Source organism: Cyprinus carpio, chromosome B19 (genome assembly GCF_018340385.1).
Source record: "Cyprinus carpio isolate SPL01 chromosome B19, ASM1834038v1, whole genome shotgun sequence".
Lineage (NCBI taxonomy): Eukaryota > Metazoa > Chordata > Actinopteri > Cypriniformes > Cyprinidae > Cyprinus > Cyprinus carpio.
Genome location: NC_056615.1, coordinates 17,544,635 through 17,571,065, shown reverse-complemented (window position 1 = coordinate 17,571,065; position 26,431 = coordinate 17,544,635). Strand labels below are relative to the sequence as shown.

At 35.8% G+C, this 26,431-nt stretch overlaps 1 protein-coding gene across 2 annotated transcripts in view; it reads right to left on the bottom strand.

Annotated features, from left to right (window-relative positions):
* LOC109075309 (ephrin type-A receptor 7-like) overlaps positions 1–26,431 on the bottom strand; it is a 129,422-nt gene that overhangs the window by 4,564 nt on the left and 98,427 nt on the right. Inside the window, exons 6-14 of one of the 2 annotated variants that reach the window (XM_042746090.1) lie at positions 20,982–21,109; positions 18,455–18,749; positions 15,940–16,048; positions 10,454–10,564; positions 8,884–8,939; positions 4,524–4,649; positions 3,625–3,810; positions 1,117–1,178; positions 262–465 (exon numbers count right to left, since the gene is read on the bottom strand). In XM_042746090.1, coding sequence (XP_042602024.1) covers positions 262–465; positions 1,117–1,178; positions 3,625–3,810; positions 4,524–4,649; positions 8,884–8,939; positions 10,454–10,564; positions 15,940–16,048; positions 18,455–18,749; positions 20,982–21,109 — 1,277 coding nt within the window. The remainder of the gene's footprint in view (positions 1–261; positions 466–1,116; positions 1,179–3,624; positions 3,811–4,523; positions 4,650–8,883; positions 8,940–10,453; positions 10,565–15,939; positions 16,049–18,454; positions 18,750–20,981; positions 21,110–26,431) is intronic. The other variant, XM_042746091.1, reaches the window with a different exon arrangement.

The following is a 26,431-nucleotide window of genomic DNA, read 5'->3' as shown; positions in this document are numbered from 1 at the left end:
CATCCTTGGCAAACACAAAAAAGTGATATCATGGTGTGAGTGTATTGTGTAGGTGAAAGACAGTCGTATTGTGCCGTACTGTATCCTGACTTCTGTGTTCATCTTATCATAACAGAAGCATGAAGTACTGAGAAAAAAAATCGCATGAAAGTTTGATAAACTAGATAAGAGCTTTGCTTTGACTTTTAGAGAAATGCTGACTACATTGGCTCATTCAAAAGTGTTTGAGAGTGCTGTGTTGCATTATGGTAAAATACTCACTAGTGTGCTGTAGACCGCCTCTATCTTGTCGTCCTGAAGAGGTCTGAAGCCTGACACTTTGCAGACCAGGCTGCTGTTCACCAGGACTTTGTGAGCGGCCAGTCGGCGATGGATAAAACCCATCTCTGTCAGATACTTCATCCCAGACGCCACTCCGCTCAGCAAATCCACCAGCTGAAGAACAGTCAACTGTCCTTCGTGTTTCTGTGCAGAAAAAGAGACAAAGAAAGGAAGGAATGGCAAAAAGGTGGACAAGAGGAAAAGAAAGGACATTGAAGTAGACAAAAAGGGAAAAGGAAACAGGAAAAATAAAGAAAGAAAAAAGCATTGCAGTGGAAAAGAAAAGGGTAACAGAAGGAAGGAAAAATGTAATGGAAAAATAAAGAAGGTAAAAGGAAAGAAAAATGGAATTAAGGAAATGAACATAATGGAGAAGGAAGAAAAAGAAATTGAAAAAAGGAAAAGATAAGGAACAAGGAAAGAAGGTAAGGGTAAGGAAAGAAAAAGGGTAAAGGGATTTGGAATTGGAAAATGGAAAGGAGAAAGGGAGGAAAACAACAGTTTAGAATATAAACACTCAAATATTTATGAAAACATGGAACAAATAACTATCATATCCCTTCCTTTCAAGAATTTTACCTCATCTGACTCTGAGACAAGAGCCAAGTGAAACACCTCACTTGGCTTTTTCTTCTCATTTTCTCTTTTTATCAATAAATCACACCGGCAGGTTTTGTAATGCAACCTAAATATTTCATATATAACATTTACTGTACTATCTCAGCATTTTGCATCTGATGACTCAGAATATTATAGTCAGCAGAACAAACAGACACAAAAAATACATTCTCTTACCCGCAGGAAAGAGTCCAGGGCTCCGTTGGCCATGCTCTCCACCACGATCATCATAGTGTTGCCTGCAGCAAAAAAAACACACATATAAAAAAAAAATTGGATCATGAGTTTGTTTAATGCTTCAGTGGGGAAAGAAGACGTGGTGGGGTTGTCCAAGGGGCACAAACATCACGTTTTAATAAAAGTGTGAGTGTTATGTAAGAGATTACATGCAGTCAGCAAGTCACTGTAGATAAACAGAACAGTAGAATGAGAGAAAATATGATAGATAGATAGTTTTAGATAAGAAACTGCAACTGACTAATCAGAATAAAGTATTCAACAGCACTGTGCAATAATATCTGTCGTGTCTGTATTTCCAGTGAGCATTAGACAGTGAGTGATAGAACACGGCCCAAAGAAAGACGAGGGAAGTACGCTCCATTAGGGAGGTGGGTAGCGGTAAATCCCCAGGTGTTAAAGCAAAAGAGAGCGCAAGGAAGAGAGGTGGAAAGAGAGAGAGAGACAGATCCCTCAATCACATACACCGACACCAACAATCTGCAGAATTCAATGACCAGCCCAATGAACAGGAGGCTGCGCTATCCGTCTGGTCAATCTACCGTCCCCAGCTCCATCACACCTCCTGTGGGGAGGAGCAGACATGCCTGACCAACCCCAATCAGAAGACCTCCTACTGGGCTCTCAGCTCTGGGTCTCGCCCACCTGAGGTGTGGAGGTCTGACAGGTGGGTGAAGAGGAGGGTGTGTAGCTTTCAGGAGGAAAACTGAGATTTGCCAGTGGAGGAGGAGAAGTCAGGGAGAAAGATTAGAGTCATTAAGAGGGCTTGCTGTGATTTGGCCACCAATTATTCCAACGTGAACATCTGCTGTTGCGCTCACTGCACACACACAGGCTAATTCAATCCCAAAATCCCAATTCATTCTTCTCTCCAAAATACCACTGAATAAATGGTCTCTTACTCTTCATTTAAAACAACAATTCAAACAAGAACCAATTATGCTTTGTTAACGAATCACAATATAAATTTAAATAGCTGAACATTTAAATGGAGATATTCTCTTACTTTATTCAAATACGAGAGTTTTATGTACTATATAGACATACGCTACCTTTCATAATTCAAAGCTCACCAGACCACCCAGAGTCGGATCATTTATGAACACCTAAGTGGCAAAAATGAGTGAATTACTACGTAGTACACTACTGTTCAAAAGTTTGGGGGCAAAAAGGAACAGTAAAGACATTTATAATGTTACAAAAGATTTACATTTCAAATAAAGGCTGTTCTTTTAAAATTTCTATTCATCAAAGAATCAGCATATTAGAATAATTTCTAAAGGTTCATGTGAGACTGGAGTAATGGCTGCTAACAATTCAGATTTGCCACCACAGCAATGAATGACATTTTAAAATAAATTCAAATAAAAAGCAGTTATTTTAAGTTGTAATAATATTTCACAATATTACTGTTATCCTGTATTTTTGAACAAAAAAATGCAGCCTTGGTGAGTAAAATTCTTACTGACCCTAAACCTTTGAACAGCAGTGAAGTTTTAAAGGTACAGTATCAAAATACTGTTTCTATATTTGAATTTAAAACCACTTTTTGCAACTATTTGGTACTGTATTGTGTTGGAAATTCTGGGTCCTGAAGCAAAACTAGTTGAGGACAACTTCTCTAACATACACTATATGCAGCATACTTGATACGTCTCTTCATGCATGCATTTCTATCATTCTCTACATGTAGAATCAATGTTAAGACACAAATGTTAATAATTCCTTCAGCGCTAATACACAAAGTCCCACACTAATATCAGCACTGCTAGTTCTTTAATTCAGCAAATCTAGCTTCCCCTCTGGTCTTCCCTGTCTCCAAAACACCTTCATCATCCCTCATCCCTTTCGGCAAGAACACGCTAGGCAAATCCATCTAGCTGTTTTATCTCCAGGAACATCACATCGATCAATCTAAAGATGGATCTGTTCTTCTCTCTCCGTACATCTCCACCCCGAGCCAAGTTTCCTTCCATCACGCTTGTTGACTGAGAGTTACCAGTTTCATTTAAGCTCGATTCTCCTCGTTCTGTCCTTCCTGGAGGTGATAACATCTACAGCTCCTCATTGTCTTTGATCTTTTACCTCTGCTGATCATCCATCCTGCAAGTATCGACCTTTCCCTCCCTTTCAGTTCTTGTGCTTTTGAGGACCGGCCCATTTATTCAGGGGTCCACTTCCCAGTAAACCGTACAATCAATGGCTTATCATTCTCTTTTCCATTACTGCAGTGGGACAGCTGGCTCATTCCTCCTTCTTTCTTTTGCAATGGAGGGACATACCATCTATTCTACCTCCTGAATCTCTTTCAGGTGAGGGCCATCAAATCCCTAATTCCTCTCGTTCTTTGTCTTCCCCGATCCTGTGAGGATACAGCTTTCATTTCCTACAGAGGGATGTCCCATGCATCTCTCTTTTCTCTTTTCTTATCTCTTTGTGTTTACTGACCTCTGGTGATGACTCCCTCCAGACGCACAATGTTGGCATGATCGAACTGTCCCAGAATTCCCGCCTCGCTGAGGAATGAGCGTCTCTGTTTTTCAGAGCAGCCCGCACGAAGGGTCTTTATGGCCACAGGCAACTCGCGTTTGCTGGGAAGCTTCAGGCAACCTCGACACACCTCCCCAAAGTCTCCTAAAGGAGGAAAGTGTTCAGCTGATGTTGATTGTGTCTCATTATATAGCATAAATGAGAACATTGCTCATCATTTAAAGGAACAGTTACCCAAAAGGAAAAATCTGACACCATTTACTCGCCCTCATGTCATGAATAACAGATTAAATGACATATGAACCACCTTTACGATATTTTTATGGTGTTTTGCTTCCTGTTTTGAAGCTTGAAAACTCCTCATTCCTGGCAATTTTATGGACAGTACATAACATTAGCTATATTTCTTTTTCAAAGAAGAGAACTATGAGTCAAATGGTTTTGGATACAACAGGAGAAACAGTATATGATGACAGAACCTTTATTTTTGAGATGAACATAATGCCTAGTTTACATAGATCTTGACACAGAGCAAAAAAAAAAAAAAAGAAAAAAAAAATAGAAAATTCTACTCAACTTGATGTTGTAAATATTGACTTGAATGACAAATGGACCACATTTATGATACTCCTATTAGCAGTAAACATTGTCTTCCAAAGAAGACAAAGTTATGTGTGTTTGAACGCAACATAAAAGTCAGTAAATGACAATAAAGCCTTCATTTCTGATATGAGCTAATGGCTAAAGAGTCTTAACACACAACACTGAAAATCTATTAAACGGTCACAAAAACAAAAAATGAATTTGCAGGAATATTAATAGGATAGTGGGAAAAGTAAGGTTTTGATGTCTGGTACCTGTATGGACTATCCTCTCGATCTTGATGCTAGAGATGTCCAGCTCTTTGGCAAAGGCATGAACAGCCTGGAGCAAATCTTCACAGGTTTCTGGGTCAATGTAGGTCCTTCTGGTTGGGATTTTAACTGAAAAAAATTAAAGAAAAAATAAATAAAAATACATACATATATAATTAGTGGTGCTACACTCACTATTACCACTGATTAATTCACTGGGCAAAGAAACTCCAAAAAGCCGTCTTTAGGTATCAGAATATCATATGATTTGTTCATACATTTTGGTTTTCAAATTTTGACCATCTACACTGTTATTTTGCAAGTGATCTGACTTTCTTTAGAGAGTAACTGTCAGTGTGGAAAGAGAGGATGGAAAGCTGGAAATTTCACCTCTGCTCATGTCCATCACAACATCTCAAAACATGCATGAGAGAACATAAACAACAAGAGGCATTTAAAGCATTCATGCATATACTGTGTCTAAATGCGATAGTGCATCAACTCTTCACTATTCACTACATGGAGAATATCACCCAGTTTGTTATATTAAGAAATGTGCTATTTTAAGAAGTGTATGTCTTCGCAACATCCTAACTGCATGAGAAAACATAACTAAACATGTACATGTAGTGAATACATTAGCATAGTGTTTATAGTGCAGTATATTTATAATTATATGATGCTAATGAAGATTTATTATAACATAACTAATTTACTAATTTATTTAAAAAGAAAATGTACAAAAAGATGACCTTTATTATTTTTCTGCTGTATTCTGTTATTATATCCTTGCATTATGTCATGCTTCATCTACTCAAAGGCAGTGCGGCAGTCTGAATCTGAAATGTGCTTACAAGTCAACATCGACCCGAAGCAGACCAGGGTCTCAACTTCACAGTCTCATAACAGCTTATTGATCTGAAGCTCACATACATACACACATACTTAGGAATACAATTACAAAGCAAATTAAAGGTGCTCCATTCCATCATGAGAGTGCGGCTCAGGATCGAAAGCCTCTTCAACAGGAATAAGGTTTTTCTAGCACATGTCGTATTCACATGTGAGGCTGTTATTACAGTGATTTAGAGGTCCAGTTCAGTTCACTTCCTATTAGTTTCTGTTTGGGTTTGTTTTGATCAAACTAACTGATTCAGCCACAGAAGCTTTCATACATACACACCAAGGTTATAGTTACATGATAAGCTCACTAAAATTAAAAGTTTGCAAATGAATTAAAGCTAAAAAGAAACTGAAAATATGCACTAAAATATTAACAAAATTTACAAAGAATGTCACTTTTGACACTGTATTCTGCCAATTAATTCTGAAACAGATGACACTAGCACACTAACAACAAAATACTGTGCAAAGTGGTTACATCACAGAATGCTTCTGCGTTCCTAGTGAAATGTTGTGAAAAGCAATGTGGAAGCTGATCCAAAAGGTCTCAGAAACTCATGAATATATTTCAAATATTCTGTGTCATGAACTTTGCAAACGTTGGCAAACTAACTGTTGTACGATAAGTGTCCTCAGAGACCGAAAGAAGATCTTAGCGAGTCCAGCCCATGCTGCTGAATCAAAAAATAAATTACAGCAGAATTATAGTAGAGGCTGTAATAATGTAGAAAAAAGTGTCCACAAGTAATGCAGTATGTTGAGTGGTTATAAATGTAAAATATGATGCTGTTATTTATGCATGATTCAGTTTTTGAAAAGTACTACTGTATGCATGTCTCATTATAGGAAGATAATTATAATTAAAAATCATACAATTATAGTCATTTAGACTATAATTAAGTCTATATTAATTTGCATAGTTATCTAAATGTGTAAAAACAACAAAATCAAAGTAAAATGAACAAAATCAAAGAAACACTATACAGGGAAAAATATAAATAAATAGAAGTATGTATACGCATAGACATTTAATTTATATACTTAAATGATCCTTTGCACCTTTAAAGACATTTCCTAAAGGAATGCCCAAATCAGATTTAGTTCTGTGTATAAACGTATATAGTAGTTATGTAAATCCCCATACACTGATAACCACAAACCATTTATATGCATATCTGAAGCATTAAATCCACAGTCGCCGGTTCTACATACACACACACACAAACAAAGTAGGCCTCAGTGATTTCATAATGACAGCTAAAGCACTGATCCCTACCATTGTTTCTAGGTCATCCAAAAATATGCATATAAAACAAACAGAACACGCATGCAGGGTGAAAAGAGGGTGCGCTTATAGGGCTAGTTGTGTAACAGATGGAAGAACAAATCTGTAAAACAAATGATGGTGGGAGACACAGATCACACACGATGGGTCACCAGAACTGAGCCCGGGGCGAACGAGAGCGAGAGAATATCTGTGTTGATGCTGATGGGATTTAATTTTGTGATATGTGAGAGAAATTATTCTGTATGAGGCTGTGTGACAGAGCATTGTGCACATGGTAATATTAAAGAGCTTTCCAGTGGGGGGAAAAAATCTTTTTGTACTATTTGTACTCTTCTCGTTTTCCATGAATGGTTCTTGTTTGAAATTTCATTCTGTTGCTGGAACGTGAAGGATTTGAGGCATTCCCTAAATTCTTCCTTGAACAGGGAACATCTGGCCTGGTTTCCAGAAAGCACATGATTGTTATAACCCAGATAAAACATCTTTTTGTGTGTTTTCATTCATTTACATATTACATTTTTACATCATATTATTATTATTATTATTATTATTATTATTTTATATAATTCTATTACATACCAGTTTCATTTCATTTATTTTTATGCTGGCCTTTTAAGAAATCTAAGGAGCTAAAACCAGCAAATTAATGCTGATCAACTTGAAGCATGCCTGCTCTTAGAGGAGCAGCATATAAATATATTACATAAAAACAAGTATATAATAGCACTGAATATAATGAAAATACACATAATTGTTATTTTATCTGGGTTATATAGGTCTATATACACATACTGTACATACACTATATACACATTGTCCCTCTTTGGAATTCTTTACAATTTATTATTCATATACTGTTTAATCTACTCTATCTATATGCAATCTATATATAATCAAGTCTATATGATGTTTATATATATATATATATATATATATATATATATATATATATTCTTACTAAATGCTTAATTGCATAAGCCCTAAATCATCACGATTTCTTCAGAAACCAGGCTTTGATAAAGGAAAGTGTTAATTCGCAACAAAATAAATATTTATCATATGCAACGTGAACGATATGAACAAATCTGTGTCTCTTCCATACATCATTATGGCAATCTTCCACCTGCATGTGTGTCCATCCTGGCATAATGTGCATATTTGCATGTTAAATACTATAGATCAGGGTATAAGAGGTTAATGAAGTCATGCAGATATAAGTGTCATATACTGTACATATATGCTGTAAGTCTTGGCACAAACCAGCTCAAAAGTGTATGAAGCTCAACAGTGTTCATTGTTTCAGCAGATTTAATGCCTCAGCTGCACGACTGTTCTGCACAGACGCTCATTACTCACCAAACTACTGCTGCTCTGACATGCTTACACACACACACACACACACATACACACACACACACACACACACAGAGTGATATTAATTTTGTTGTAAATGATTGATGACATGTGTGTAGAGTTTAGAAAGGTTTGAGGAAAACAGCAGAGAAAGAGAGATAACTGGGCATCACCAGAACTGTACACCTGTTTTTTTAATGAATTAATTAGATTTTTTTGGGCTTTTGGCCACTTTAAAAAAAACTAATAATAATAAAGACAGTGAAGATGAGACAAAAAAGCTCTAATATACATCTGCTTTTCCCACTTTCAATATAAAAAAATGCTCATAATCTATCCATAGAGCTTCCATTCTGGAGATCAGAGAGTCTCAATAAACTGGCAATAATAAAAAGTAATGCAAATGTAACTTAACATGTTATCCATAAAAAAGTAATGGTGTATGCATTGCAATGTTCTTCAACACTGGATGCAGCAGTACTATGGCATCTTTCTTTGTTCAAAGACTGGTAATGCCCTTCCCCCTCTTATCATCACAGAGGGCGTCTGAAACATGCTAATGGACTGGAGCATTAGGCTTGCTGGTGTAGAGGCACGTACATGGACTTAGATGTTAATGCAGTGCCACTTTATATGTCCCTAATCTCTCTTTATCACTGATCACTCTAATTTCCACTGTTTTTTCGCCTTTCTCTCCCACCTAAGCTCTCTGTCTGTGACAAGCTATATCCATTACCACCTTCAGAAACAAACCTGACAGTCCAATTGATTTGTGGAATGGATGCACATGTATGCGCGGAAACACAACATGATACTCACACTGGAAGTAGAGTTCCTCATCCCCCTCCTGGCTGGCTTTACTGTAGCCACATTGTCTGTGAGAAAAAAAAAAAAACAACAACAAGAAATGACAAGTCATTAAAAACCAAGCATAAAATGACCATAAAACAACTTGCGTGAAATAAAATAAAACTTCAGCACGCAGCCGCTACCGGCTGTAAAGAAATGACAAAACAGCACTTAAAATGACAACTTGTATTAAAGTTATTTACGAACATGTCTGTACTGCCATCTAAACAAAAATGTAACTGAGTGAACTTGCTCAAGACAACAATTTTGTACTTCCCTAGAGATGAAAAAATTGCTTATTATTTTTCCTCAAAATTGTTTGCTTAAAGAAATAGTTCACCCAATAATGAACAATCTGTCATGAATATTTATGACTTTCTTTACAAATGGAGAAATTTTGAGCACTTTAAAGGTTAATTCCATAAAAACACCATGAAGTACATTTTAAGTGTTTTGAATGGATATATTAGGTTTGTCTGGTGTACAGACCAAACTGAAATCTTGATTTACAAATATTTGTTTCCTCCAGTGAGTTGGTCTTAAGAACCAGATCGATCTGATTCAGAAAAATGAATCATTATGACAGGTTTTGTCTGATTCACATCTGATTTGCGAGTGAATCATTCACTTCTCTTATAAACTTCATTTTCAGTGAATAACAACTTTGATTTGTTCCTTACACAATCATTTTGCATCAGAAGACCAAACCATCGTCATATGGATCACTTTTATGGTGCTTTTCTGAGTCATTCACATTCATTACACTGAAAAGATAGGCTGTGATTGTACAAAAGTCATAAAGTGCTAATTTTCATTTTGGGGTGAACTATCCCTTTAAGACTTAAAAAAAAAAAAGAACATCACTTTTCAGTTAAAATCATTTGTTTAAAAGTATGCTTGAGGTTTTATCTTAGGTTTGTAGTTCACGGTGAGTAAATGTAGAGATTTCCTGGTGAACCGCTACTCTGACATAGTCATAGTGTGAGTGTGAGAAGAATCAGGCCGCCGCAGGATCTGAAGGCATTTGGGCGATTTTACGTCATGGATTAGTGTGACACGGAGACATTGGGGAAAGACATGCACCTCGGGAGGGATTAGAGAATAGAGACACACACACACACGCACAGCAGGGGTGGAAAAGCACTGAAAAGGAGACACTGACAAGGTTTTGGAGACTTCATGTTATTTGCTAGTGCAGGTGCTGTTGTTTGTGTAGAAAGAAGGCGCACACCAAACAGACTTTCAAATTTTATGAGTGTGTGCTGGCAGGCATCCGATTAGAGCATTCACAATCTACTCTAGATCATCACTAGTTCATCACACAAAAGTTGCATTTGTTGACTTCCTCTCAAAATAACAAAATGGTCATGCAATCAGTCTCAGCTGACCAACTGTTAAGGATGTTAATAGCAGGTGTAAACATGGCCTCTGTTAGGAAATGGAGTGGCGAGACAGACAGAACAAACGAGAGGAAGGAAGATGAAGAGAAAGGCAGCAGCAAGGGAGGAGGGGTAGTGGAGAAACGCAGGCATGCCTGTACCTGGGAGACAGCTGCGTGGAGGGAGGAAGAGGAGGAGGAGGAAGAGTAGAGAAGGAGGTAGAAAGCAGCACCACACGAGTAGGAGCTACATTGGAGGGTCTGGAGAAGCCACTAAAGGAAGAGAGGGAGGAAGGGCTTCTTACTATTGTCATCATAGGAAGTTACTCACTAAAGTGACGACATCACTTCCTATCACGCCACCTGACTTCTAACCTACTTACAAGGAATTATAGTTAAACATTAACATTCTATTATCATTTTTTTCACCCTCACATCATTTCAAACTGAGCGAGTAACAATGACAAAATGTCAATTTTATCCTTTTAAGATTCTTCTCTGACAGAAATACTAGGACAAATAGCCCTTAAAACCAATGAAGAGTAAAAAACTGCATTTTTCCTTTCTTTTATAACTTTGCATGAGAGCTATTATGATGGTCTGCATCAAAAGACAAGGAGAGGAGGAGCGGTGAAGAGAGGAGTGAAGGTGAGTGGAAAGTGAAAGGAGTGACAGGAAGGAGCGACAGAGCGCAGAGAAGTACATGTAAGAGCTTTATATATGTGTGTGTGTGTGTGTGTGGATGAAAACACTCTGCAGAAGATTCTCAATGTAATCAGACCCGAGAGGCAAATATACAATTTTTTTTTTATATAAAATATAACAGTTTTAAAACAAATTTAAACATTAACACTGAATTACTGGAATAGTTGAAACTGATTGGACTGCCAAGACATTTTTACAAAAATTTAATTGAAAATATAACTAATAAATAACCATGTATATTTCTAAGATGATGAAAACTGGATAACACAATGAATATAGCAGGAACTTGAAACAGTCTTTGTTGCATATAGAGTGCAACAATGTCTGTCTGCTTTTTTATAGCCTTGGGTCTAGGAGTATGCTATTTTCCTCTTATTTTTTTCCAAGGATTAAAAAGGTATGTTATACAGTCATAAGATATTACAAATTATGATTTAAAGTATCTGAAAATCCAATAAAAAAGACAAAGGTACAGGACTGTATACTTAATAGCTTTAAAAAGGGAAACAACTACAATCCCATGTGAATGACAATCAAAAAATAAATAAATAAATAAATTAGGAAAGAATATAAAAAAAATATCTCTATATATACACAATGTACTTTATGTTTATTGCAAAATATGCATAAATATATACAAAAAGTAGTTTGAGAGTGTAGGGAGACTGACTTTATTACTCGATTCATGAGAGTGAGAAGACATTAAAGTGTTCTTTTGGCACGATTTGCTTGTTGTAAAGGTGTGTTCACATCATATCGTAATTACCGTTATTATGAGATACCAACTTGTAAAAATTGAACTCGTTATTACAACTTGTGAACTTCTGAGAGCTACGGCTTGTACCACGTGACTGCTGCACCTCACGCGGAACCAAGGTACCTGGTGGTGCTTCCAGTACTAAAATGCAATTAAGCAGTTATTTCATAATATTTATGTTTTAATATATTCGTGTAATTGACTTTTGCCAATGTAGATGTCTTCATACAAAAGTAATGTGATCATAAGCGAAAGACATGCAGCACAGAGTTAGATATCTAGGATATCCATGTAATAACAACCTAAAGAAATAATTATAAAGCGTAATAATAAAGCATTGGTATAGCAACTGTTACTTGTATTGTGTCTTACATCTGCCAGTAACATTCAAGCAGGTTCATTTTGTTGATTGTCGCTACAGAAACGGATAATCCCCAGTCCGAGGACATGAACAGCACGTCATGTATTATCGTCTCGGAATTACGGTAATTATGGCATGAATGCAGCATAATTCTCTGACTGGTTGAGATCTGCTGTAAACCAAACTATTTTAAAAATAAGTTGAAATAATGTGGGCAGATGGCTTCAACAAAAGCATTTACCATCAATCAACAACCTCGTAACTCACAGTAGGTCTGTCTTTAATAGTTTAAATTATCATTTAAATCAATTCCCCTATAGAGAAAATAAATGGGATTTTTAGATCCAGAACCCAGCTGTTTCCAACTTCACATACTATTTTTCATTTTATTTTATTTCTTTTATAAAACCAGTAGGTACTGCAGTATGCTAGTCTTTTATTTCAAACACAGTCACAGACACACAGCCCACTGGCTTCAGATGATGCAAGTATATTAAATGTACATAAAGTGGCAGAAGAAAGGCTGTCCACAAATACCAATAATCCGCTGACCGTGTGTGTACGCATGTCAGTAAGTGAGTGTTATTAATAATAAAAGATGTTATTCCTGAAATAGAATGCGAAAAACAGGACCCAGGATTCAAGGCTTTTTGGAACAAAATAGATCCACAAAAACAAACCCTGCACAAACCAATTTGATTTGACAGAAACAGTGAGTCACAGAAGTCAGAGAGACCTGAAAGACTGTTTTAATATGCATGGATATTGGTGTGCAAATATTTAGATGTTCAAAAATGTGTGTAAACTAGTGCTATGAAACAAATCAATTACATAAGATGCCAATTATTAACTGAATTAACCACTAGCTTAGACATAAACTGGAACATTATTGTGGCAAAGGGGCGAAGCACTTGATATAGATGACAAAAAGTGCCTTTAGGAGTCAATGTGTTTTATTTCCATGCAAACTGACATCTTTGGCCGCTTCAATGTACAGTTGCTGATAATATACTACTACGGCCAAGCACGGTTTATGCCTAAATTCACTGAGCCGTCAGCCATTTTCTGTTTGTCCAATACAATTTTACACCTAATAAATGCCAGCGTGTCTAATAAGTCTTTCTCGCACACATTATTCACCAATATAAACCACTTTATCTGAGATTAGTCGATAAATCTGCTCTTTTCAGTCTGTAAGACGACATGCAACTGTTGATGTCTTGAGCTGATGATAAAGTTTGTGGGTGTATATGAAAGAGATTGTGTGTGTGTGTGTGTGATTGACAGAGGCTCAGCCAACACTCCGTTGTGTGTGGTTGAGAATGAATGAGAACCATTTCACACCGGCTCAATATAATCCATTCTCATCAGACTGATTAATGGAGAGCTATAGGAGCGTGTGCTTTCTGTCTGCCACTCCCTCCCCTGACACTGCAGCTGCACAGAGATCCATTAGAGTATGTCACACCTGTGTTCTTTTGTGTGCATGAAATACCCAGGCTCATGGAATCAGCAAAATGTGCAAGCGTGCAAAACTAGGCAGAAAGATCCATAGATTTCCGCAGAATTGGAACAGCCATCATTCACAAAATGTTATGCATCCTACGTTCCTTTCATTTTTGTTTGTGAAATGATTTTGCTTTCAGCTACCTATGAGATTGCATTATTCTCAGCTCAATTTAACATTTTACCATGTTTAAATTCATTCAAAAATCTGTGCAGAAAATGCAAAAAATAAATGTAAGATTCTGTCTCATTGCTGTCTCTATGTTTACAATGCAAAATAAACGTAAGATAGAAAAAGTCGTAGTACTATGAGAATAAAGTCATAATGTTATGAGAATAATCTCATATATTAAAGGGATAGTTCACCCAACAATGAAAATTCTGTCATTAATTACTCACCCTCATGTTGTTCCAAACCTGTAAGAACACGAATTAAGATATTTTTGATGCATTCATGCATTAAAATAATCCATGTGTCATCAGTGGTTCAACTGTAATATATGTAGCTATGAGAATTAAAACAAAAATAATGACTTTATTCAACAATTCGTCTCCTCTGCATCACCATGTAGCGCCATTTTGGAGAGTATCACATACTCAGATCAAAGAGTAAACAACGTATCCGTGTATGTTTGTGATCGTGTATGGATCCTTGCTGTCTATGGGAGGGTCAGAGAGCTCTCGGAGTTCATCAAAATATCTCAATTCATATTCTGAAGATGAACAAAGGTCTTACAGGTTTGGAACGACATGAGAGTGAGTAATTAATGACAGAATTTTCTTTTTTGGGTGAACTATCCTTTTAAGGCCTTTATGAAAATGGAAAAAGTCAAAGAATAGAAAATGAAATGGTAAAATTACAAGATTAAAGTAGTAATATTTTGAACAGTCCAAACCGCAATAAATTCTGAAAGTAGTTTTTGATAATATTTTATAATACTGTATTATAATACAATATTTGGAGTCAGTTATGACAAAATCATAATATTACAAGATTAAAGTAGCAATATTTTGAAAATAAAGTCAAAATTACAATAACATGATGAAAGTCAATTATTTATGACAATAAAGTCAGAATTAGAAGATTACATACAGTAATTACAAATCTTAATTGCAATATAACAAGATTAAAGTAGTAGTAATTTAAAAGTCTAAATTACAATAAAGTCATGAAGGGGAAGTATATTTTGTCAAATCAATTATAATAATGAAGCTGCAACATTACAAAATTAAACTAGTAATATTTTTAAAAAGTTAAAATAACAACAGAGATAAAAGTCATAATATTTTGTGAACTGACAATAAAGTCATAACATTACAAGTGGTAATATTAAGAAAAAAGGCATAATTACAATAAAGTTGAATAAAAAATAAAAAATGTGAAAATGAATATGTAAAAGTCTTAATTGTAATAAAATATCAATTAAAAAGTACTCGCATTTCAAGATTGAAGTCATTATTATGATAATCTTCTAAAATGATTAACATGGCCACATTTCACTTGGCATAAACACTTTTTTAATGGCACTAAAACGTTGTTAAAGGATAACTGAATTAAAGTCTCAATCCTGCACCATCCGCATGAGCATCACAACATGTACCGTAACCACTACACCACAGCGACAACTGTATGGTTCTTTTATGTCCCACTGTGGAAGAACTTGATGACCTTGTGAAAACACATGAGTGATGATTTTCCTGATGTATTGCATACATGCACTCGTGCGTCGCGGGAGCACTTCTGTGTATGTGTGACGGTTTTGTTGTCTGTGTGATCAGTGAAAGAGAGAAATCTGTCTAAATAACAATACTCCCGGCTGGGAGAGGCAGCCTTTACAAGCACACACTCAAAATGTGTACACGTCTCGCAATCATGGTGAAATTGGATTGAGCGATTGCACTGCCCGTCAAAACAAGCTAACAACAGCATTGTGCCTCTCAGAAAGAGGAACGAGGCTTCACACTCTCGTGAGAGCTGGACTCAACTAAAAATGTGTTTTGATTCATTCTAATGGATGATTTCGCAGACCATGGAAGAAGAAAAAGGCTTTTGCTGATGCAACTGTCAGGTCGCCGTTAGGGAGCAGAAACTGAATGTGCAACCATGTCCTATTTCAGTTAAAGGGATAGTTCATCCAAAAACAAAAAGATTGTGAGACGTTCATGAACCAATGATGTTTGACGGGCCAGATTTGAGTACGCAAAGGATAATATTCACCAAATAATGACTGATAACCTTGCAAATTTGTTCTGTAGAGGTGATTGCAGAAAGCTTTTGATGGGTTAGTCTTTGTAAACACCTTGAAATAGCAGTTATACCTTCTCCAGATGAGCAATCCAACTCCAAAAGTCAGTAACATGATGAGAGCAGCCACCGAAACCACCACGATGATCACCACAGGACTCTGTTCACTAGAGGCCAGGGCCACTGCACAACAAACACACACAAAGACAAACAAAAGATTTGGTTAGTATTCACGATGGCACAAGCCATTATCAGTGCTCTAAAAGCACTGGAGCTTGACAAGAAGATTGATCTTTGAAGTCTTCCCTTATTTATTTTGATAGGATCCTAATGGGAATACATTTTTGTGAGTTAAAAAGTGACGACTTTCCTCCAAATGGTCCCACTCCATCCATCAGGATGCAGAGGAACTACTTTCAGTTACGCAAAAACACTTTAGCTCTCAAATGGAAAGATGACCCCTGGTAAATCAGCTGTTTATCGGTAAATAATGGAGAAAACCCTTTTGAGAGTCATTTATTTACAATTCAAACCCTGATGGGACATTTAACAAAGATAAACTTATTTGCACTCCTTTTTCTGTGAAATTCAATTATCATTGAAACTCAACAAGTGAAATATCAGCCTCACCAGCGGAGGACATCAGGACAGCAGCGAATGCACACACAAGATTACTGTAAGTCTATAAATTGTGATGAAAGATGTTTTAGAGTATGACTGAATTATTCAGTTCTGTGTGTGCATTTTGGGAATGTGAGCACTTTAAATGTATATGCTATATAATTTATGTTTACAGAAAAATTCAAAAGTTTAGGGTCTGTAAGATTTTTTTAGTCTCTTATGCTCACCAAGGCGGCATTTATTTGATAAAAAATATAGTAAATACATTAACACTGAATTATTATTACAATTTAAAATAGCTTTTTTTCTTTTTTAATCAGTTTTACAATGCAACATATTTCTGTGATGGCAAAGCTGAAATTTATAGCAGCCATTACTCCAGTTCTACAGTGTCACATGATCCTTAAGTAGACCTTAAGTAGACTGAAGTAGAACAGAACTTCCCATCACTACTGGTGATCCGAAAACCGATGCAACCGGTTCTTGACTCGAGAACGAGTCAATGTTTCGTTCGTTATCTGGCTCGGCTCGGTGTTCATCTTCACTTCTCTCTTCACAGCAGTTCAGTCAGTGTACTGTGTTTGAGTAAATGAATTACTCCGGGATATTGGTTTTATTTGAACTCAGAGGGAGTGTCAGCCATGTTAAAAAAGTTAACAGCTTAAGTCATTTGTGGATTAATGCTTATTGTTGACGCGAACCGTTTCAAACGATTAAGTTCGATTTGGTGAACTGGTTCAAGAAGATCCGGTTACATCGAGTGATTCGTTCGCGAACCGGATATCACTAAACTGCAGTGTTGTGAACGCGCTCATAACAGACCCGGGAGAGAAGTCAATGCTGAATAAAGTCGTAGTTTTTGGATATTTTTGGACCAAAATGTATTTTCGATGCTTCAAAAAATTCTAACGGACCCTCTGATGTCACATGGACTACTTTGAATATGTTTTTATTATCTTTCTTGACGTGGGACCGTATACCGTACATACATTCTCAATGGAGGGACAGAAAGCTCTCGGACTAAATCTAAAATATCTTAAACTGTGTTCCGAAGATGAACGGAGGTCTCACGGGTTTGGAACGACATGAGGGTGAGTCATTAATGACATAATTTTCATTTTTGGGTGAACTATCCCTTTAAGTCTTCATTCCTGAATATGTTAATATACACTAACTACAAAAAATGAGTACTAAAAATGTAAATTCACAATAAAATATTGTATGATTGACAGTCCTAATCATAACTTTGATGTGACAATGAAGGGTAATAAAGTGAATATAATGTAATTAATATCATATAATATTTTAATATCATTTTTAAATATAATTTTAAATAATTTGAATATGAGGTCCTTTCAGGAAAATAAATGTGCCCCATCTTAAAGTGTTAATAAAGGCTTAAAAATGATTATTATTATTTATTTATTTTTTCTGAGGGCTGAGAAGTGAAACATTTTCTACTATTCCATTTAATCACCCATTCTGAACCTAGCGGAGCACTTTGCATTTCAGAAAAAAATCCCAAGCTGTTAGAAGCAAAAGCACAGTGGAGTGATACCAGACAGGATCTGGAATGAGACTCATCCAGTCCAAATGTTTTGCAACCAGGCACCAAAAATGGCAGCTTTGTTCTGCATAATTTAAAGCTGCTCAAATACTTGTTTGTGTGCTACAATGAAGGAGCCTGACGGGGTCACACGTGAAAGTCCTTCTAAAGCGTTCATTCAATATGAATACGTTCTCTTAAATTAAAGATGACAGCAAGCATTTGCACTTTAAAGTCATTGTTTCACTGTAAAGCCAACATATTTTGTGTACTAACATGAAATAAACCAAAAAAAAAAAAAAAAAAAAAAAAAAAAAGTTTACGACATTTTTTGAGGGGCTGCTCATATTTCTCCAAAAATAACGGCACCACACATTCCTTTCACATACACTCTTTCTTTTAAAACAAAGAGACACACTTACGTTCCCCCAGCGTCTGCAGCTCCAGCGGTGCGCTGTACGCCCCGTAGTCGAGCGGAGGGGGCGACACAGCTGCCACGGGGCTGGAAGAAGAAGAGGAAGCAGACGGGGAAGATGGAGACAAAGAGGAGGAGGAGGAGGAGGAAGAAGAAGAAAGAGGAGAGGAAGAAAGAGAAGAAAGTGCTGGGCTGGAGCAGGTGCGGATGAGGAAGACATAGGTGGTGCCTGGTTTCAGGTTGTTGACGCTGATTCTGGTGGCGGCCGTCTTCACCGTGGAATAGCTCTGATCTTTCTGATCCTGAAGGAACACAGAAGTATGCCCATAAAATAAGTAAATGACAATGATGGAGATGATATTTTAACATATCTGGAACAAATTTGTATTTCGTTTTTGTCTTCAGTGTCACACGATCCTTCAGAAATTATTCTAATCTGCTGATTTGGTTCTCAAGAAACATTTCTTATTATTAACAATGAGGAAAAGAGTTGCTTAATATTTGTATGGTGATGCGGTGTTTAAGCATTCTTTGATCAACAGAAAGGTCAAAAGAATACCTTTACTGTCACCCTTGCTGAAAAGTATTATTTCTTTCAAAAAATTAAATAAATAAATAAATAAATAATATTTATTGGTTGTGCCAGAAATTATGCCACAGGTAAAATGTAATTTGTATATATATAGTACAGGTCAAAAGTTTGGAAACATTACTATTTTTAATGTTTTTGAAAGAAGTCTCTTCTGCTCATCAAGCCTGCATTTATTTGATCAAAAATACAGAAAAAAACAGTAATATTGTGAAATATTATTACAACTTAAGATAATAGTTTTCTATTTGAATATACTTTAAAAAAAATAATTTATTCCTGTGATGCAAAGCTGAATTTTCAGCATCATTACTCCAGCCTTCAGTGTCACATGTAACATCCAGTCCATCACATGATCATTTAGAAATCATTCTAATATTATGATTTATTATGAGTGTTGGAAACAGTTCTGCTGTCTAATATATTTGATGAATAAAAGGTTAAAAAGAACTGCATTTATTCAAAATAAAAAAAAAATTCTAATAATCTATATTCTAATAATATATTTTCTTTACTATCACTTTTTATCAATTTAACACATCCTTGCTGAATAAAAGTATTGATTTTATTTAAAGAAAAGAAAGAAAAAATAAATTACTGACCCCAAATTACTGACCAGTAGTGTATATTGTTATTACAAAATATTTATATTTTAAAAACATAGCTTTTTTTTTTTTTTTTATTCATCAAAGTATCCTAAAAAAGTATCACATGTTCTGAAAAAAATATTAAGCAGCAGAACTGTTTCCAACTTTGATAATGAATCATCATATTAGAATGATTTCTAAAGGATCATGTGATAATGTTCCTAAAAATTCAGCTTTGCATCACAGAAATAAATGATAATTTAAAGTATAATAAATTTAAAAACAATTATTTTAAATTGTAATAATATATCACAATATTACATTTTTTTCTGTATTTTTGATCAAATAATGAGCAGAAGAAACTTCTTTCAAAAACATTAAAAATAGTAATGTTTCCAAACTTTTGACCTGTACTGTATATATATATATATATATATATATATATATATACACACAAAAGTTTAGTCACACACAATATCTGCTTCAATTCATAGCTAGAATATATATATATATATATATATATATATTTATATATACATACATACATATATATACATATACATACATATATATACATATATACATATACATACATATACATATACATATATATGTATATATATATATACACATATACATACATACATACACATATATATATAACACTTTTTATTTATTTATTAATTATTTTAATCTTTATTTCGATCTTTTTTTCTTCTAGCAATGTATTTTCATAATTTAAAATTGAAATTTTGACACAAGGGTAAAACAACACAATCTATACATAAAAAAGCATTTTGTAGGTATCAACAATAAAATTTGAAAGCATGCTAAAGTTTTTCCATTACAGTTTTAAAGCTTCCTTAAAAAATAATAGAATAAAAATCATAAGAAAAATCATGAAACATGCTTATATGCACAACAAAACATAAACCATTAAAAGTTAAACAAGACTCCCCAAATTAGTGATCATTAACAAGATCTTGACATCATCCGTTATACAGTCAGACATGTTTGCATTGATTTTCCATGATTTCCCTTTCCCGGATAAAAAACAACAACTAACAAATCATTCAAGTCATTTACATTACATGTTATCTGCTTGTAAACAATAATCTGTGTTCATAAGAAATGTATTATTGCGCAAGAGAGATGTTTTTTTTTTCTTCAATCCTGGCAGGAGTTTGAACAGACATCAGTGTGTGGCAGCTACATGTTTTAAAGCAGCTACTGCATCTGACTGAATGATCAATGAGCTACAGGCCTGTGGGAAGCTGCTGTTTAGTGTGGCTGTACACACATGCAGGTTAATAACAGCTTCAGTGCTTCAGTGGAGAGGACAGAGGATGCAACAGTACCTTCTCATAGTATTTGATCTCGTATTCAGTGCGGCTGCTGTTAGGATACACGGTGGGTTCCCTCCAAACCAGAGTCACACTGCGCTGCTCAACCTTCTCCGCTCGCAGCTCGTTAACCTGGGAAGGCGCTAAAGAGACAGACAGAGAGAGAAAACTGTAAATAATTAAAAGAAAAACTGTGAGTTGAAGTGTGTAACAGATTGGTGATGATAACTGTCTGAACATGCTGATAAGGATTTGATTAAGACGTTCTCCTGCTGTCAGAATAATGTCAAATCCATCCACTGTGTGTTCAATGCTGGTTAGAAAAACTCCAAGATACAACCGGCACAAATTCAACACTTTAGGAACAGTATTCAACATTAATGAGCAAACACTTTGCAAATATTTAAAAATCCATAATACAAGACACACTTACTTGAAAAGGGAATAAGAATTTTTATGTGTTTAAAATTATGTTTACAGAACATTCTTAATTCTGGTGGCCACCATTTATGACCACCATTTATGAATCCAATCCCATAGTTTTATGGGACAGTAAACTATCCTTTGTATATGTATTCAGAATCTCTACCAAAACCAAAAGTAATAGGTCAGTTTGCCTAAATTTGGGCATACTACACTTTTCACGTGCTATTTTTCACCTACTATAAACTGCAAGACTATTTCCTGTCCTGAATGTAAGAGAGTGAGTTAGATGGGCGAGTGTGAGTGAGTCTCCTGCCGTTCTGATTAAGAGATGATTAACGATGACAGAACAGCTGAGAGCTGCCACTCAAAATCCCCCACCGAGGACTGACAGCTCCATCACGTCAAAAACAAGCATCGGACAAATAAGACTCTCATACATCAACCAAGAACCAAAACAAACCTTATTTTTCATGTAATGCTTGCTTTTCTATCTTCACATGCAGTAGCATGTTAACAAAAACACACTCACACAGTTTCCGTCACGTCGTCTTTATATCATGATGATTCACAATTACAGTGTCATTTGTGGTGCTGATCAAAGACAGTACTTGTCCTCTTCATGTGTCTGACAAAGGGATGAGGGTTATTGTCATTCAGGCTGTTCTTTCGGCCTGCTTCTCCATTTCCAGCAACTCCAGACATCCCACGAGCATGAAATAAAACTAAGATATCTCAGTACAAATCCTCTGATCTCAAAGTGACAGCTACACTGCTCATTAAAGATCATGGACAACTGTACTGTGACATGCTGTGTGAGACGGCTGACAGCTTTATGACTACACTGTGTACAGACGATTCGATCCTGACCAGATGTGTGACCTCTTTTTCATTCTATCTTTGGCCTTAATGCCACTTTTATTGACAGGTGTACTGTAGAGATGACAGGAAATAATGGTGAATGGAGGGAAATGACAAAAAACAAAACTGAACTCATTAGACACATACCCAGCACAGTTCAGTGTGTATGTGGTAACACACATGCTACGGCAAGGTAGACGGGCCACAAAGAAAATATGAATGGAGGATTTTTCAACACTCAATAAGGCAGATTTAGGAAAGGAAATCACACTTTTAAACAAAAAGAGCAAGTTATTTGTGTGTGTGTGTTTGCCCGAGTATGTGCATTCACAATAGCTTCAAGAATAGCTTTATGAACAATTATTAATTATATTTACTTATTTTGTATAATAGTGTTAAACTTTCATATCTTTTTTCAAAAACATTTTTAAAAATTATTTTAAAACAAAAATTAAAACTACAGAAATCTACATAATATACAATACATAATAAAACTACAAATTATATCAGCATTACAATTTCAATTTTAAAAACCCAGAAGTTTCAATTTCAGAATTTTGTAGTATTTTGTGTTTTTTTTAAACGGGGTTCTAGTGACTGGATTAGGAATTTAAAAAAAATGTCACACCAGTACTTAGTTACAGTAATTTATAGCCAAAGAAATATAAAATAAATCCTACTTCACAAGTTTTTGTAAACATGATGTAAAATTGTACAAATGCTGGAGAACATGATCATCAGGTGAGATGCTCTTGGCTCTATTGAAGCATAAAACGCTTTCTGCAGTTCATAAAGTCAGATTATCTTATACTATTTGTAGCCTAGAAATTTCATAAAACTTCCTCAGATTTTTTACGTGGTCTCACACTTCTGGACCCCACAGCAAGTTACGTGTGGAGAAAAAAATTTAGCAAAAAAACAACAACAACAAAAAAAACCCACCTAATTTGCTAATAAATGGATTTATAATCTCAAGAGGGATGAGAGGCACAACATAACATTTTGTGGGTTATACTGGGTGTAAGAGAAGCTTCTCTCCCTCTCCATTTCTACTCCAGGCTGTTGTTTCTTACCCACCATAATGAATAATGTATAAAGAGCTCCAAACTGCTGCTCTGCCTCCCACTCCAACTCTGTAAAAATGCACTTGCAAACATAGTTAACAGCACCCTGCATAACACACACACACACACACACACACACACACACACACACACACACACACACACACACACACACACACACACACACACACACACACACACCTGATTACTGGAATTCTGACCCCATACAAGTGGGAGGAAATGAGAAAGAAGATGAATTGCTTTGAGTGTAACTCCATCACTGCAGGCGCCAAACCGAAGGTTATGTTCTGAATCGGACAGCGATATTGAACTGACCTCTGTAAGACAGGTTAGGTTGTTACACTACCTTTAACCTTTAACCTTTCAAACACACACACATACATATGCATTCATAGCATACACAAACACTCTATTAGGTAAATGTGAACATGACATCTTTAAACCCCAATCAATGCACTACAAAAAAGCTTTTCATATATTTCCCACAGTGTTGTTACTGTTAACTGAAACAATTTATTATAATTTTTTTTTCTAATTGAAATAAGGTTGAAATAAAAATATAAAATAAATATAAATAATACAAATATTAATTAAAACATTGCCTTGGCAAATAGCTAATAAAAATTTAAGTCGAAATACTAAAATTATATATATATATATATAAAAAAAGTAAATTTAAAAATAATAATAAAAAATAATTTTAATAATTATTTAAAAAATATATTATTTGTTTAAATACTGAAAAATAAATATAAAAATAAAAACGAATTCAAAATATTGATATATATATATATAGACTATAAAAGTACATAACACTAAAATAACACTGACTTGCCAATGGAAAAAACATTAATTTGATAGTTAATATTCTGATAAAGAACATCATCTTTGCAGCATGCCAGTGGTCACAAGAGTAAGGAAGCACAGGATTTCTTGAGCAGTCTGTATTGCCCTCTAGACAGAGCCAACATGGCTTTTTTTTGCAGTGGTAGAGCCACAGATTCTTTCAGCAGGGGCGCTTTGGAAACTCCGTTTGGCACGGAGCAGTGCGCTATCGGAGCGTGCAGGCAAGCACACGTCACTCCCTCAGGACATCTTCCTGTGAATAAATGCGTAAGTCTCTCTCTCATCCTCAGTCGTCTCATTATTGTCTGGAGAATTCCTTCTATTGGCTCTGCAGTCTTTGGCTCGCGCCACTGCAGCGACTACATCCGGCTAATCGTGGTGCTTTTGTTAAATACTTACAGTACATCCACTTAAAAGGACTGTTGAGTGTGAAAGAGTACAACGGGTGCAAATAACAAAAAAAAAAAAAAGATTCAGTTTTCTTTCAATACAGCCAGTTAGCAATGTTTTTGACAACTGGCAGTGAAACACTGCTGACTGTAGAGAGACTAGAGAGAGAAATACAGGGTTGCAACAGTCTGGCAGGGTGAAATGTGATCTTGCCCTCAGCAATGGCAGTGGGGAACGCGACCAAATAGTCAAGTCATGCATGATAACACACAAACATACACACATACGCCACTGCTATATCACTGCTGTCTCGCAGAGCATGAGATGCCTCCAGGTTTGAGTTAACCTTGCGGTTAGAGAGAAAGTGTGTGTATTACACTGTTAAGACACATCCATTGCAGTGCTCTATGAGGATAAGGAGTCAAGCTCTTCTTTAATGCAGCACAAAAGCACATACTTTGAATGAAACGTATTCAACCATTAAAACTGTTGAATGTACTCAAAATTCATTATATGACATGATGCATTATGCATTGACAAAGTTGCAGATATTCCAAAATGACAAAATGTTTTTCCACCACATTATCCACCCCAAAATGTGGCCAAAAGGCTGCATACGTACACAGCATATTCCACACACGCACACATTTACAATCTGCTACCAAGAAATAAATAAAGAAAAAATATTCTGAAATAAACAAACAAATGGTTGTACACATTACCCAGTATGCCTCACCAGCTGGGCAGGTTGATAGAGTTGCTATTATCATTTATATTATCGCAGGGAGAGCAGGAAGGATAGAATAGAGGGAGGGAAAGAGGGAGGATGTGGAAGAGGGGATTTCTGTCGGCCTGCTGGGAGGGTGAGATAGAGGAGCAGGAACTGAAGCCTGCAAGACATATACATTTCCATCTAACGAATGATATTACAACACCCTACGTACACCTGGGACAGAGAGACGGGGAACGAAAGGAAGCAGGAAGGGAAGAGGAAGCGGAGGTGGAGGAGGAGAGAAAGAAGAGAGAACACGAAAGAATGGTGAGGAAAAGGAGATAAATGGGAGAAAAAGGCTTTTAAAAGAAGAAGAAAAAGAGCAAAGAAAGAGTGCAGGAACAGCAAACAGAGATGGAAGGCAGAAAAATGCGAATAAATGGATCAGATTTGCCAATAGTTATAATAGCATTGAATTTCAAATTCTTTACCCCAGAATTATGAGTGTCCCTAAAGATACAATGTGTAATTTCTGCATTATTTCCAACACCAAGCTACAAAAACAATGACTGTTTTCACACAGGTTTACATTTGAAAAAAAATCCATCATTCATTGGCTGGCCTAACAGATAGCTCCGCCCCCAACCCGTGTCATTGGTTGAGTGAGTGTTGCTCAAACAAGTGTGGGGCTAAAACAAACAGAGCAATGTTTGCAGAGCCACTAAATTCAGGGTTGCCATAGCATAAGAAGAAAGTATTAGTATAAATTAGTATATTAATAATTATTATATAACTATATAGTAGAAGAAAGTAGGATAGAAGAAAGTATTAAACAGTAAATAATTAAAGGGGAAGTGGGTTTATTTATTTATCTATCTATCTATCTGAACAGTCTACACAAAAACACTCCTGAAGATATAAGAAGCTTATTATTCACCTATCTTATAAATAGAGAGGAAATGGGGAGGAGGAAATGAAAAAGGGGAAACACAGAGAGAGGGGGCTGACAGAAATACAAGGAGCTTCATTTTCCAGACACAAAGCAGCAACAATGCTGTAAGCTACAGACAGAGCGTAAAACAAGCCGACAGCACAGGCAGACAACACACTAAGCTGGAAGAGTTCATGTGAAGTGCAGCAAAGTTAGA